Source organism: Siphateles boraxobius, unplaced genomic scaffold (assembly GCF_051911475.1).
Source record: "Siphateles boraxobius isolate OS27281-9 unplaced genomic scaffold, OSU_SipBor_1 48, whole genome shotgun sequence".
NCBI classification, from domain to species: domain Eukaryota; kingdom Metazoa; phylum Chordata; class Actinopteri; order Cypriniformes; family Leuciscidae; genus Siphateles; species Siphateles boraxobius.
The window spans coordinates 4,319,642-4,334,300 of NW_027509119.1; the positions used below are offsets into that span (position 1 = coordinate 4,319,642).

The 14,659-nt window shown below is 36.4% G+C and overlaps 1 protein-coding gene across 10 annotated transcripts in view; it reads left to right on the plus strand.

Moving 5' to 3' along the window:
• The first annotated feature begins 5,164 nt into the window (after nt 1–5,164).
• Nucleotides 5,165–14,659, plus strand: part of neo1a (neogenin 1a) — a 207,095-nt gene continuing 197,600 nt past the window's right edge. For all 10 annotated transcript variants that reach the window (XM_077201654.1, XM_077201658.1, XM_077201655.1 and 7 more), the window contains exon 1: nt 5,165–5,643. In XM_077201654.1, coding sequence (XP_077057769.1) covers nt 5,574–5,643 — 70 coding nt within the window. In that variant the 5' untranslated portion in view covers nt 5,165–5,573. The remainder of the gene's footprint in view (nt 5,644–14,659) is intronic.

Below are 14,659 nucleotides of genomic sequence, written 5' to 3' on the forward strand. Positions count from 1 at the left end.
ATAGATAGATAGATAGATAGATAGACAAGATAAAGCATACAATTCAATATTCTATCACAGAAGGAAATCCTCCTTGCAAGATGTGGAATAAATAAGATGTGGAGTTGACATTTCTTATCAAACTCTCAAGATATTTATTTTGTGCTCGTCGGGCAGAAAGAGTCATGATTCACAAGATGCGAAATAAACATTTGGGTTTTTCATACACCCTCACTCTTATAAGTCCTACAAGTTCATGCGGGTCTCTGCGATTGAAAGAACCGTTTATGTGATGGCAGTCATTCAGCAACAGCAGAAGAAAAACTCTTCACCACACAAACTCAGGCTGTGGGAGAATATCACAAGCTATTTCAGCCTTTCCCAATTTAACAGCTGTGCCTTAAAGTGCTTTTACATTGTGCTCACATCATACATGTAACAACTGGTTAAAAATCTCTTACATTAAAGCCTTTTAGATACGTTATTCAACTAGATGAGAAATACAATAATCAATCATTTCCGTGGGACATGTTTTGTCTCTTGCTCTATTATGCTGTCCATCAATAACACTAACATCTGTGAAATTAACCACATTAAATTCCAGTGAGCTGTGATGATTCTGTCCCAACAAACTCTAAGAGGCTTTGGTGAGGCGCACAACAAGAATTGGTTTTGAATTTGTGGCAGGCAATTTCTGCCCCCCCACTGTGCTGTGGGACGAGTGAGCGCCTCCCCATGCGAAGCCCCCTGGTGTGGAGAGATGGACGACACACTTACCATCATTACTCTCTGCTTTTCTGATTTTTTTTAAATCTTCAACCCAAATGCACTGTTAATTCTCTGCTTTGAAGTACTTTCAAGTTAAGACAAATTCAAGGATTTACTGTTGGGAAATGTATTTTCTTTAAAATCATATTCATAAGCCACCAGAAGGAAAGGGATTTATGTCAAAAACACTGCCATGTTCTAGCATGCAGTGCCAGTCCAAAGTGAATTCACTACCTGTCCCTCATTAGAGACATGGTGTACGGAGAGAATATTGCTTACAAACACAGACCTTATTGCATGTAGTCTGTTTTTAAAATGATATAGCATATGCAAAATAACATTATTAAAAGAGTTTTTATTTATAATCTATTTCTTTCTTTCTATAAACTCATAAGCAATTCCTGACACTGAGTATTTCACAAAGATTTCCCAGTGCATTAAGATGAAAATGTTGGGGTTGCCTAAGCTTTTATTTTCTGACCTTTTTAGGTCATCTGTGTGGTGTTTTTATGCTTTGAGACAAACCATGTGTAAATTCATAAATCACATTGAGTATTTTCTGCATAAAACTGCAGTGAACCAAAGACAGTCTCAAAAACAAGGTTTGAAATCGCTGGTGTTTCTGACGTCACAAACCTTGTAACCAATCAGATCAACGTGTGATCGTCAACGAGTGGATCTCTGAGCTGTGTGAGTGAGTGGAGGCGGGGCTCATTTGCATATTCATAGAACCGCACATACTAAATGAGGCAAGGGTGTAGAGTAACATTCAAGGTATTTTAAGGCATGACGAATTTTTTTTCAACAAAAAAACGTTTAAATATTCAATTTTGGTGAACAAAAAATAGTTTTAGGGGATACAATTATTGACTACAGGGAGACTTCTGGGTTTCCTCACTTTTTGCAAATTAAGTCAAATTATCACTTTTACAGTGTACACATTACGCAAATATAGGCCTATACTTGATTGCAAACTGAGTGTAACGTTTTCAGACACGTTTTAAGTGTATGTTAATTGCAATTTAATTAAAATGTAAATTGACCGAGATAAGCACTTTCATGTCATTTCTTTTGAAACTTGTAATTCATGTATATATAATTTCAGTGCTGGGCTACTGATTACATGTAATCTGGATTCAGTAGTCACATTTGGAGTTTGGTCATGTTTAGAGTTTGCTTTTTATCTCCTTTTCTGTTCTGTTCATGTCTGTTTCCAGGTTGGTTTTCTTGTTCTGTTAATCAGGTTTCCCTGCCTGTTAGTCTCCTAGGTTACAAATGGTTTGATTAAATTGTCACGTGTTTCACGCTTCTTTGATGTCTATTTAAACCCTGTGTGTCTTTTAGTTCATTGTAAATTCTACGCCGTTAAGTTGGTTGTTCTCTTCCTGTTCTTGAGTGTTATGTGATGATTTGAGTTTGTTTCTTCTGCACTTCAGCTTCAGATAAAAACAGATCATGTTTCGTCTCGGCTGCAAACAAAACGTGACAATTACGTAATCAGATTCCAAAAATTAAGTACTTGTAGTTAGATTGTACATTTTAAAATACTTGTAATCAGACTGTAGTTTCTTTATTGATAACCTGATTACACATTGTTTACTCAATGGCAGTATATCATTCATAATTTATTGATTCTCCCTAATTCTTTTTTTCCCCCATGTTTAAAATGTCCTTTTAAAAATGATATTACTTATATACATATGGAAAGTCTTCTAGTTTTTTGAAATTGCACACACAGTCCAGTCACTAGTCAGGTGGCTATAATTACAAGGAAAACTGAGCGTTTCTGCGATTACAGAAATCATTTCCCTTTTAAGGAGCGTTTTTGCAACATTGCATATTGAATCAGCTCAACACATTAATTATTATTGGAATTATCACTCAGTGAGTCATTTAACCATGCATTACTGTCTTTGGAAGGATTTTTTCTTCTTTCAAACACATTTTTTATTATAATTTTTAATATTTAAAGTAAAAAAAAAAAAATTATTAGCTTTTCTGTGGAAACCCTGACGTAATGTTTATGCACTTTTCTTTCTCTTATATCAATATGTTGCAATACTATCCTATTCAATTCAATGTGATAAATGAGGTAGTTCAAAAGTAATCTAAAAGTAATCCAAAAGTAGTTTGATTATATTACCTATGAAAAAAGTGTAATGTAATGGATTAAGTTATACCTACAATTTTTGTAAACTAAGGCATTTTTTTAAAGAAGAAGAGTGAAGAGAAGACACATAGAAGACACTTGGAAAGAGGTGAGTAGATGAAATATCCACATAAAAAGGCTCATAAGGTAAAGATGTATTAACCCGCATCAGTCAGGATGAGTCTATGAACTGTAATTCTGGCCATTCAGCAAACAAGGTGTCCATATGGCTTATGATGTCCCTGTATCCACAACCAAATATCCTGTCTTAAATTAATAAGGCTCAGTGCTTACAGTGATCAGATTAACTCAGCCAGCGTTTTCTAAACCTGTATTAATCCCTGTAATCCTCAGCAGTTTCACTGCCAAGTGCTTTAATCCTTTAGCCACCAAGTGAGGAAAATTCGAAGTAGCCATGAAGACATAAAATTCGGTTCTGTCCATCATTCCAACATTCAAAAACAGGAACAAATACCTAATCAAGTTTATCTCTGTTGTGGATAAGGAACGCATCCCAAAGGTTTAAGCTAATCAAGCTTAAACCTTAATAATAAAGCTAATACAGCTAATCAAGAGTAGTGTGTTGTTGAGATACCATATCACTATTAGCATAAAAATAACACCTGGTGTCTCATGCGTGCATCCTGCAAATTTCACCACACAAATAACGTGAAATACACTAGAGGTGAGTAATAATTACCAATGCATTTTAAAAAGGATGTAATACTACTGAAGTGAGCAGTGCATGCGTTTAATGTGAGAATTATACCTAACATCCTGATCAAAACCCAAAGATTAAATATAATAGACCAACAAGACAACATTTTCATCACATTTCTTTACAAAACAGAACATAGGAGAAATCAGTCTTCTGTGCACTATCAAAAAAGGACCATCAAATAATGTTTTTTTTAAAGACAATTTTAATAGCATGTAAATACTGGACCATATCATGCTGTACCATGTTCTGTAAATCAGTAAATCTGCCAGTAGGTGGAGCTCTTCTAAGAGACTGTTTCCAGAACTGATCTGACAATGTGTTGCATTTGTTTCTATCAAGTCTAAAAAAAGGGTCGAGGACCAAAAAGAAAAAAAAAAAAAGAAAAAAAAAAGGTTTTCCAGTCAAAAATACAATAAAAATAATTTAGAAAGAATATTTAAAATATGAATGTTGGTTATTAGCATCTGAACCACACTGAAAAAAACCCCCAATATCTAAAATGTACTTTTTACGTTTTTTTTGCACACATATTTTTTTTAAAGTAAATTTCACATATTTAGTAAAATCTACTTCAGCTAAGTTAAGTAAAATTAAGTACATTTAACTTTGCCGGTTAAAGTTTGAGTATACTTATAATCCAGTGTAATATTGTTTGAGTAAAACGTACTTGAAACAGAGTATTGCAAAGTTAACTTCAACTATGTTTTAAAGTGTATGCTTTATTTAGAACATCTAAGTAAATATAGCCTACAGTACATATTGCGTTGACAATAATAATAAATAATACAATAATAAAATAATAAATAATACATAATAATACAGCTGGTAAACAATGAAAAATGCAACCTTATTAATTATTCATGCCCCAGTGCATTATGGGGACTCCAGTATCAGAAAGTTTATTAGGTTTTACTTAATTTTTATAACGTTTATATTTCCTACAAGCTTAAATTGTGTACTAATATAGAATTAACATTGTTTTTTTTAATTCTTGCCTGAACTAACTTATTCAGGTAGAAATCACATTCGTTTTTTCTGCGTTTTTATCAGTGCAGTTTATATAGTGTTTGGAAGCCTGTGATCAATTATTTCAGCTGGCAAACATCATTAACGCAACATAACTTCTGTTATTAACTAAACAGACTAAAATACTAGTATGTGACATTGATTGTGTGTTTTTTTAATTCAAGAAGTTGAGTGTTTGCAACTGGATGCCTTAATGTTCCACCAGAGATGTTTAACAAATCATTTTAAGTTTACATTTAAGGTATGTCTTAAATAACGTTTTAAAGGTATCCTATAGCTGTATTGAAAACAAAAGGTTTTAAAAAAAGAGATCACCTTATCAATGTTTAGGTAGATCTTTTGTGAGGTATTTAATTATTATATATATATTTTTAAATATCTTAATATGGATTTGAATTTGAACTAAATCCTTAAATTGTTCAAATTAGCCTATAAAGAGATTGGAGAAATATACAAACCCCATTCCAGGCTTTTGTGACGACCATGTCAAATGAATCCTGATCTCTTTCAGATCCAGTGTCGGTTTTTCCAGGTTCCTATCTGAATTCCTGCTCTCTCTCTCTCTCTCTCTCTCTCTCTCTGAGATCAGTGAAAAAATATCTCCAACCGTCCGGACTCTCTCTCTCTCTTCACCTTTGCACATTATGTCTGCACTCACGCCTCTCATTTCGCTATTCTCCAACTCAGCTTTGGTTTAATCTGGCAAATATGGATTGACTTTGATTTTACTCGGTCGCCTGTTGAAGTTTTGAAGCGGCGGATCGTGTCTCTGCTCTACGAGCTTCATGTTTCCTTCGGCAACTTTCGGAAGTAACTCGTTCCGGATGCGTTGTTCACACTTTTGAACTGATCCGTGCGCGCGATCAGGGGGATTTTAAATCGGGATCGTGTCCGAGGCTTTCCACACTTCTTTTATTCGTGTTTAAAGTGATGGCGGAGCGGGGAGCCCGGCTGCTCCTCTCTCTTTTCTGCCTCACGATCACTCTTTCACATGCGAAAGGTAAGTCTGAGATTAAAAGAGCATTACAACTTTCTGCGGTGCGACCCGCTGCCTGTTTCTCTAGAGTGTGAAATGAGTGTGTGACTAATTTTCATCTGAACCAACTTGATTTCATCTAGTTCATCGAACACACACCGTTCAGACAGCCTCATAAATCAAAACATATGCGAAATATCTCACATATTTCCTCAGGAAAGGCTTATTTACTGCAAAGTTGTGTTCTGCATTAACACATTTTCACCTGAAAGGAAAACCCCATTCCTTCATCAAATGGAAGCAAGTAAATTAGCCTACATCTCGTTAATTATCATGTATGTGGAAATCAGTGTTTTTTCCACACACTGTTGGAGTATATGCTGCTTACTGTCTCTGTAAGAAATAGATCTTTTGCATCATAATCCTAAATATTTTTTCCTGTAAAGTTGCCAGAATGTGAATAGTGCAGTTGTTTTTGACCGCACACTTGAAAGAAAAGAGAGAGAAAAAATATTTTATAATTTTTTTTTAAATTTTTTTTCTTTATTTTGGTGTGTGTACAATTCTGGGCTGAACTCATGAAAATAAATAAATTGCTTGTAACCAAGCAGAAAACATACCTACGACAAAAAAATAATAAAATATTGCTTATGAATATAATGCTGTCTTTACCGAACTGAAGCGGCATATAACCAGAAAATATGCCTTAATGCTGCACAGAGGTGGCATATGCATTTACACTGCCATTGCAATATCTGTAATATTCCAATGAAACTATTTTTAAAATAAGATTATGAATATAGGTAGGCTAGCCTAGATGAATACATAACATGATGAAAATGGCAAAGTTTAAGATTGCACTTCATTTACACAGAACCAGAGCAGCATCAGAGGTGGCTTTGATGCAGGGTGAGAGCTACCTTTTTTTTTTTTTTTTTGGTAAGGTTTAAATTGCCATTGCATTGTATTCTTGCAGATAATATGGAATATATTGCACAGAAAACGGACCTGTGTAAATATGCCTTTAGAGAAATTAGTATTTTTGCTTCAGAGTAGAAACTGAATCTTTTGTTAGTTTATTAATCATCTTTGTTCATAAGGTGCACATTTAATTTGCACGATCATGCATCATTTAACTCTTTCATTGGTATTGGCAACATGTTTTCACTAGTTTGTGCTTGTTTATTAGGCTCACGTACGATGAAAGCAGGCCGTAGTGGAGTTTGCGGCTGGGCTGTCTTGCGTGCAGAGGCTGATGAAAGCTGCTCTGCTGCATGAAAAGCAATGTGCTGTGGTGAAAAATCACAGGCTTTGCTGGAGATCAGTACAAAAGAGAGGAATGGGGGGCTGGGTGGAATGGGCAGACTCTGTCTGGAAAGTAATAAAACCAGGAGATTAAGTGGGGAACGGGGAGTTCCTTTGGGAGTTTTGATTGATTCCAGAGAATTGGACCTACATGCGGAGAGTGAGTTTCAAGTTACTAATTGTGGGGTCCCCTTCTCAAAATATGTGTTTATTTGAAACATATTTTTTGAGGTCCTGAAGCACACAAATGCGAACCATAAGCAGTTTCGTGAAGATTGTCACCTACACCTCGCCGATAACAGCATTCCAGCTTTTCATGTTTTGGAAAGGATATGGGCATTTCTTGAAGTTGTTGTTTTTTTGGGGGGGGGGGAAAGTTGTCATTGCATCCAATTTGCATCCCATCTTATCTGCATAATCCTGCTGGAAGAGAACTGTGCTGATGGCTTCCCTGCGGACAATGTAAACAGCATGCTAAACTGTTTAAACACCCTCACTACCTTGTCTGCAACCACTCAGCGATGTAAGAGATCTGCTTCCTTCAGAGGCCTTCATCGCACTACATTGAACAGACCTAAGCAAGACCTGAACAAAAGGACAGTGTTGTACTAACATGGATAGCGTTTTTTTTCCTTCTTATTCTGTAGGCTATGTATCTGGTTATTAAGTTAAGTTAGGCCTGGTTTCACAGACAGGGTTTAGATTAAGCCAGGATTAGGCATTAGTTCAAATAAGGCATTTAAGTAGGCTAGCTTTTATTTAAAAAAAACATTACTGGTGTGCTTGAGACAAAACAATGGGACAGACATATTTTAAGATTTCAGACGGGATTTAAACTTTGTCGGCTGCAGACCCAAGTTTTGTTTGAAGAGGAAAAATGTATAAAGCACAATGTTCTCTAACCATTCCTGAACACAAACTGAGACACTTGAGTTCGTGTTCAGGAAGTTGAATTACCCAAATTAATTTACCCAAACTTAATTTAAAAATTTCGTTAAAATGTAATATTGGTGCATAACTGTTATCAGTTTTTTTTTAAACAAAAAAGCTGCTATGGCAACTTGTATACTAACAGAGTGCTTTTTTTGTATGGGTTGTGTTGTATTTTTGCTTGTTTACAGTATCTGGAGAGAGATATTTTAATCATAGATAAATGCATGCCTTTTTTTTGTGGAAATATTCCATCAGCGCAATAGCTTGTTTGGTCATATAGCTGTCCATTGCATTATAATCATTATCCAAAGTCATCATTACGGTTGCAGCTGCATGTTTTCAGATGTCAGGGAACAAAGAGGATCAATATCACAGTAGCAAATTAAGTATCGTCAGCAATTGAATCTCGCTGGAAATAGGGCGTCACAATAAGCTCCAGCTGAGAGATCTAGCCTTCGATGTTCTTTATTAATTTAGATGGACAATGGGCCCTTGGCTAATCGCCTAATGTGCAAATGAAGGCTTGATAGCAGCCTTTAAAATGGATTATGATTGATGGAGTTATTTGTTTATTGCACTAGCTGCAAAAGTGCTGGTTAATAGATTGACCTCATATTTGTCAACATTTGATTTGGGTTTCTTTGTGAGAGAATCACACCCTTTCAATGTCCTTGTAATAAGCGATTGCAGTATGTATGTTTGGAATGGCATTCTAATTACTCTTTCATATTTCATATTACATATTGCTTTGCATGGAATGGAATGGATGATGTTCTACCTTTGCCAAAATAAGGAGGCTGCGTATTATACCAGAATGCAATGCACTCGACTTGACCTTCCATTTAGAAAGCAAAAAAAAAAAAATTGAAGTCTAAAATAGGCATATTTTGCTTCTGACGACTGAATGTCACATAGTGAGATCATCTGGCAACAATATAGCATGCCACAGTTTGAAATGTTCAGTGTTGCATGCTGTTTCAATTATTGTTTAAAGCAATATTATATAAGCAATATGTAAGCTCAAATATTCCATTCCCAGCTGGCCTTGATTGACTGTGTCAGGAATCCTTAACGTCAGCACAGACTATTCATCAGCATTTCTTTTGTTTGGTGGCCTCTAAATTGAGGTATGAAGGGTTAGAGCTACTTGTGAAAATTTGAGTCCATTTATTGAAATGGTGAGCTTCTGCTGTATGAGATTATTGGAAAGATTTCAGGCCAATCCTGGTCAATTCTGCTCCATTACCATCAGTAGTGTATCATTATGTTACTGAGTGCACTATTTTAGTGTAGCATTTGAGAAAATGACCAGTCTACGCAAATACACACGAGGTAGCGGATTGCTTTTTGTTGTTGTTGAAGGAATTCCGATGAAATGGTCATACCTAAGGAATGTTTGCTGGTCAACACCCTCATTTGGGATCTGAGTGGTTGCCGTTCCCAGTGGATCTCTCTTTGCGGGTGAAATCTCTTGCCAGTCTCAGCAGCTGGAGAAGATTATGATGCATGTGTGATATGAATGCTCGTGCTCGGTGAAGTGAAGCAAAATCCAAATAGAGCTTCTGATAAGCCAGTTTGTAGTGTCTCCCTCTTGGTGTGGTTGTTTTGGCCCTATAGCAAATCTAGAATTATGCTAATAATAAATGGTATTTAAACAAACAGCACTGTTAATATTTCTTATACTTGATCAAACCCCTTGTTTTAAGCATTATTTAAACTTTAAATTGCTTTAAAGTAATTCTATAGACACAGATCATAATCCAGTATTGGGTATATATGCAATTATGCATGCTCATATTTGTACATTTCCTTTGCATCTATAGTTTATCTTTTAAAACACAAAAAATGTCATAACACTATTAAATACAATATTTTATTTCAAAATGAATATCCATTTGTGATGCTTAAATGTACAAAATTTTATTTATAGTGTTATGATATATGGTATACTAATGTTTTATTATTATTAATATTTCCCTAACTCTCAAAATAATTGGTTTGAGTTGGGCAAACTTAAATTAAACAAATTAGTGCAAAACTACTTTTATGAGTATGTAGAACTTTTGAGTTCACATTTTAAGTGATCTGAAATTATTTATTTTTTTGGTTAAAGGAAAAGGGAGAGTAAAGGCTTTTACACACTGCAGTCTTTGGAGAAAAAAACATGATTTTCTCAGCTTTTTCTTTAAAATGTTTTTATGAAACACCCACATTCAAGTGTTGTTAAAAAACTAATGCACGAAGCTAGAATGAAATGTTTTTATTTTATTTATTTATTTTAAAGCAGAGGCTCTGTTCTTTCTTTCTCTATTCTTTTGCTTGTTCAGATATTCATACAACAAAATATTCTGGAAAAGAGTATTTTCTGAGTATCTGAAAAGTAGCAGATACTCAGAGTATCTAGAAAATTATGGAAAATGCTGGCGGTGGCTGGCAACTTTTTTCAAAAATGCTGGCGAGTTAATATCAGTGGATCGCTTAACTAGAAGGAGGTCCTGAAGCCCCGTTCACACCGCCACTGTGTACTGTGAAGTCGCTTGTGGGCGTTCGTAGTGCTGTCGCTCTAATGTTATTGGTAGACTGCACGTCTGGCCATATCTATATCAAATACCATCACAAGTGATATATACAACTATACAATTTTAATTTGACCAGAAATTAAGCTCAAAAGAAACAGTATATGCTGTTGGGAGAGTGTTTTTATATTAGCACAGCAGTGTTCAGTGGATTAAATAGTTTACTAGATTAACGATCGATCAATCAACAAATTAAACTCACTCATACTGTCATAAATTACTAAAACGTCATTCGAATTTGACAAATAATCAATTTTCTTGTCCCTAATAGTCAACACAATGCAGGGGAAACTGTAAAATGAACTGCAGGAGTACTAAACTTGCATCATAAAATTACACCACTCGAACTATAAATGTATGAATTAAACTCACTGAGACTGTCGACAGTTTCTTTTCCATGCATCATTTTATTATATCCATATGTGGTTACAGTCAAATCATATAAAACAGTGGAATCATCCTCGAACTCTTCTGTCTTCCCCGCACTCGAGACGGTGACGTTAGCTCCACTGAAAAGGCTTCTTTCCTATTGGTTGTCGCTCGCGAAAATCGCTTCTCATTTGCATAAAGTTGAAATTTCTCAACTTTTGTCGCTTGTGTCTTTTCTCTTGACACGCCCACATTCTGTCGCCAACGGTCGATGTCGCTCGTGTCGCCGGAAGTCGCCAGCGCTCCATTGAAATGAATGGGATCATGTCGCTTTGTCGCTGTGTGTCGCTGGTGGTGTGAACGGGGCTTGAGTCAAATGTAGGGCCCGAAATCATGATGGTAAACCATTAAGTGAGCCAGAATGCAACTTACTGAGTTTTCACAATTCTGTTTAGCATATTTCACAGTGATTACCATACCACTGATACCAAATTCTGAACAAGAGCATATATGAGCTCTCGATTGGGGGAAAGCATTTTTTCCATGTGGTAAACTGCATGTGGCTCTGATCACTGCTCAGTCCAACTGAAACCTATTTTCTGCTGACCCAAATTGTACAAATGTTAAGCATTCGTTCTTCTTTCTGACCATGCACTGCCATGTTAATTAGTATTTTTCTCTCCCTTTAAGCTGTCATGAAATGGGGTCTGCTTTCTTTATGGCCTGTTTTGCAGCATTTCAGTTAATCCAGAATCCTGAAAGTACCAGTTGTTACTGTCTCCACACACCTGCCGAATATGCTGACAAGCTAACTTGTTTCCCCTTTTATTTGGTTCTCCGTTCTCACAGCAAAGGTTATATGTGAGTAATGGCAGCATGAAGTGATATCTGTGCCAAGCATCCCGGCAGACTAAAGCTGTGAAACCATTGAAGGTGATTGAAGCGCCCTGTTGTTGTTGCTCATTGCTTGAACGCTGATGACGGGCCCTACGGTGGCCCTTCCCTCACGGCTCTGTATAAAGGTCTCATAGTGTGGCCTGTGGAAGTATCACTGAAGACGGATTGTGAATAAGCTCAACGTCAGTGCCAGTCTGCATTAACTCGGCTTGTGGCTCTTGGCAGCTCAACTTTCGCTTAAGATCTTCTCGACACGCCATCCTGCGGTTTGCTTCTGGTTTATCGCAAAGATCCAGCAAGAACTCGCCATACCTTTCTGCTCGAAACGCAAACACTCCTTCCTTTGCTTATTAACCAAGGAAGTGTGGAAAATGGAACATTAAACAGTGCATTTTTTCTTAAACTAGTAACCTATTTTCCATACGTCACTAATCTTTGAAGCTGTACTTCATCTGGAAATTTTACGTTAATATCATTTACTTGGTTAAAAATCCATTTAGCTTCCGCAAAATGTGAGTAATTTATACTTATTTATTTTCTATTACAATGAATGTGAAGTGGAGCTTTAGAGCTTTGAAAAACAATCCAAGATTTTAAGTAACTAATGACTCAAACTTGAGTTTGTTTCTCACTTTAAGCTATCATTTGGCTTCAGAAGGCTTGGAAAATATAGCAAGAATTGAATGGACCACTTTTATGACACGATTATGTACCTTTTGAATTATTATTTTGCACATGAAGCTTGAAATCTGGCCTGATTCGTTGAGATTAAATTGAAAGGGCGAACAAAACAAGCTTCACTTGGTCATTGAGAAGAAATATACATAGAATTTAATCGCCCTCGTTCACATTCATAAATGTGAGTGTTTATTTGACAAATAAAAGCAGGATTTGTCAAGGTTTTCACTCAAATGTTTTTAAGAGGTTTTTCCTGAATATGTCTGTTACAATGCATGTTAATTCATTAAACATGAAATGAGTACAGAATCTGGCCTAGGTTGCATCATGTGCTGTAAATACTGTATATCCTGGCTGAAATGAGTCTTTGAGAGGTCTAAGGTAGATTGAGTTCTGCTCTTTATGTGTTCAGTCCTGAATATTTGCAGAGATAATGGATGTCAGAGAATCATAAGGGATTGTGCATTACTTAACTTCCATTGTATTGTACATTATGGACAGTTATTGTATATATTTACATTTCCTCTGCATTTTTATGAGGTAATTCAGTTTGGGGGATTTTGTTGTGGGAGGTTGCATTTATAACTTGTAGGTGGTCTTGCAGCTGCAGTGCATGCAATATGAGGTATAAAGAATTTCCTCCCAATGGTTAGGAGTGACGGGAATGATGGACACCAGCTGCCCTGGGTCCCTGACCTCAAGATTTTGACCTCTGACCCTGCGATGGATAAATGCAGCTGGAGAAAAAAGCCAGGAAAAAAAAGATAAAGCAAGAAAAGCACCTGCAGAGTAGGCTTGACATTCCTTCACTGATTCTTGGACACGTGTCACCTGATCCCAGCGAGCGTGGCCGGATGGGGGGGGGGTATCATTAAGGGGAAGCCAGCTGTTACTGTAAATGCTTAATGAGCGCTTTTATGGAAAAGACTTGATGAACACGCACATTTGACCGGCTACCTGCGGAATAAGTACGCCTACAGAATAAAAAAAAAAAAGTTTCCTGAAAGAACATGATTTTTTTCTCCTTTATCTAACTTTTAATTAGGCTTTTTTTCTGATTTAATTAGTGATTTACTGTTGGAAAGTTTTAAACGCACCTGAGTGTGCAACACACAGACTGTATCCTTGTCTTTACATTATAAGTGTAATGTTACAAACTGTTGTTAATTTGTGATTGTTCATACACTTGAATTATTGTAATTATCACATTTTTGCTCTAGAGTATATTTAGGTAACAAATATTGGTAAATGGACTGCATTTATATAGCGCTTTAACAGACCACCGAAGCGCTTTACATATTGCCTCACATTCACCCATTCACGCATCGACGGCACTTGGTCAGGTGGAACTGGGGATCGAACCACCAACCTTTCGGTTTGTAGACAACCTACATGAACCACTGAGCCACTGCCGCCCACAATTGGGTAGTAGTTAGGGTAGTAGTATGTCAAGCCAAATATAGTAGTTAGTGCAGGATTAGGTTAGTCTGCTATTTCGGCAAGTAGGAGTGAAGTATTTTCAACAGTTTAACACATTTACTTTTTAAATCCATTCTGCAGAATTTAATGCAGATTGCTTGTGGGACTAGGAATGAGTAATCACTGCTATACACCAATGCAAATGTGCCCCATTTCTCTTATGTCCTCAAAAAAGAAGCAAATGAGCTATTTGGCTAGATTAAAGAAGGCCTTTTTGCAAATCGGAGTGAAAACCTTCCTGGGATTCTTTTATACACAGTTTTTTTTTCTCATTTCTGTTGTGTCTCACCTTATAATAAGGCTTGATATTGGTAATTTGACCATTTTGGAAAATATAGTACAGGCCCATTATGTTCATCAAAAAGCAATTACAGGAAGCCACTATTGCAGGACAATTTTAAGTATGGTAATTATACGAACTCTACTTATACCTTCTGTTTCTCACTTCTAGACGTTTACACAATCACCCATGTGAATTAAGCAGAATCATGTACACAATAACTTTATGATTGGATAATTAGCAGTTGCAATCAGATGACATCACAGTCATTACCATTTCTCATCTTTTGAGTCATCTTTTTTGGCGCAAAATAAACACTCGTGGACGTTGAGCTTCAAAGATTGCTTCACTGAGGAATTCCTAATGGATAATACTATTCACTGAGCAGTGGACCGGGCCGTCCCACCCACACCACCCACACCACCCAAGTTCATAGTCTTACTGTCGCTGTCTGCATTCCCAGCATGGCTGGCCCAGTAATTCACAATCAGGGTGGTGTCGCATATTGCTTGCCGAAAAGAAG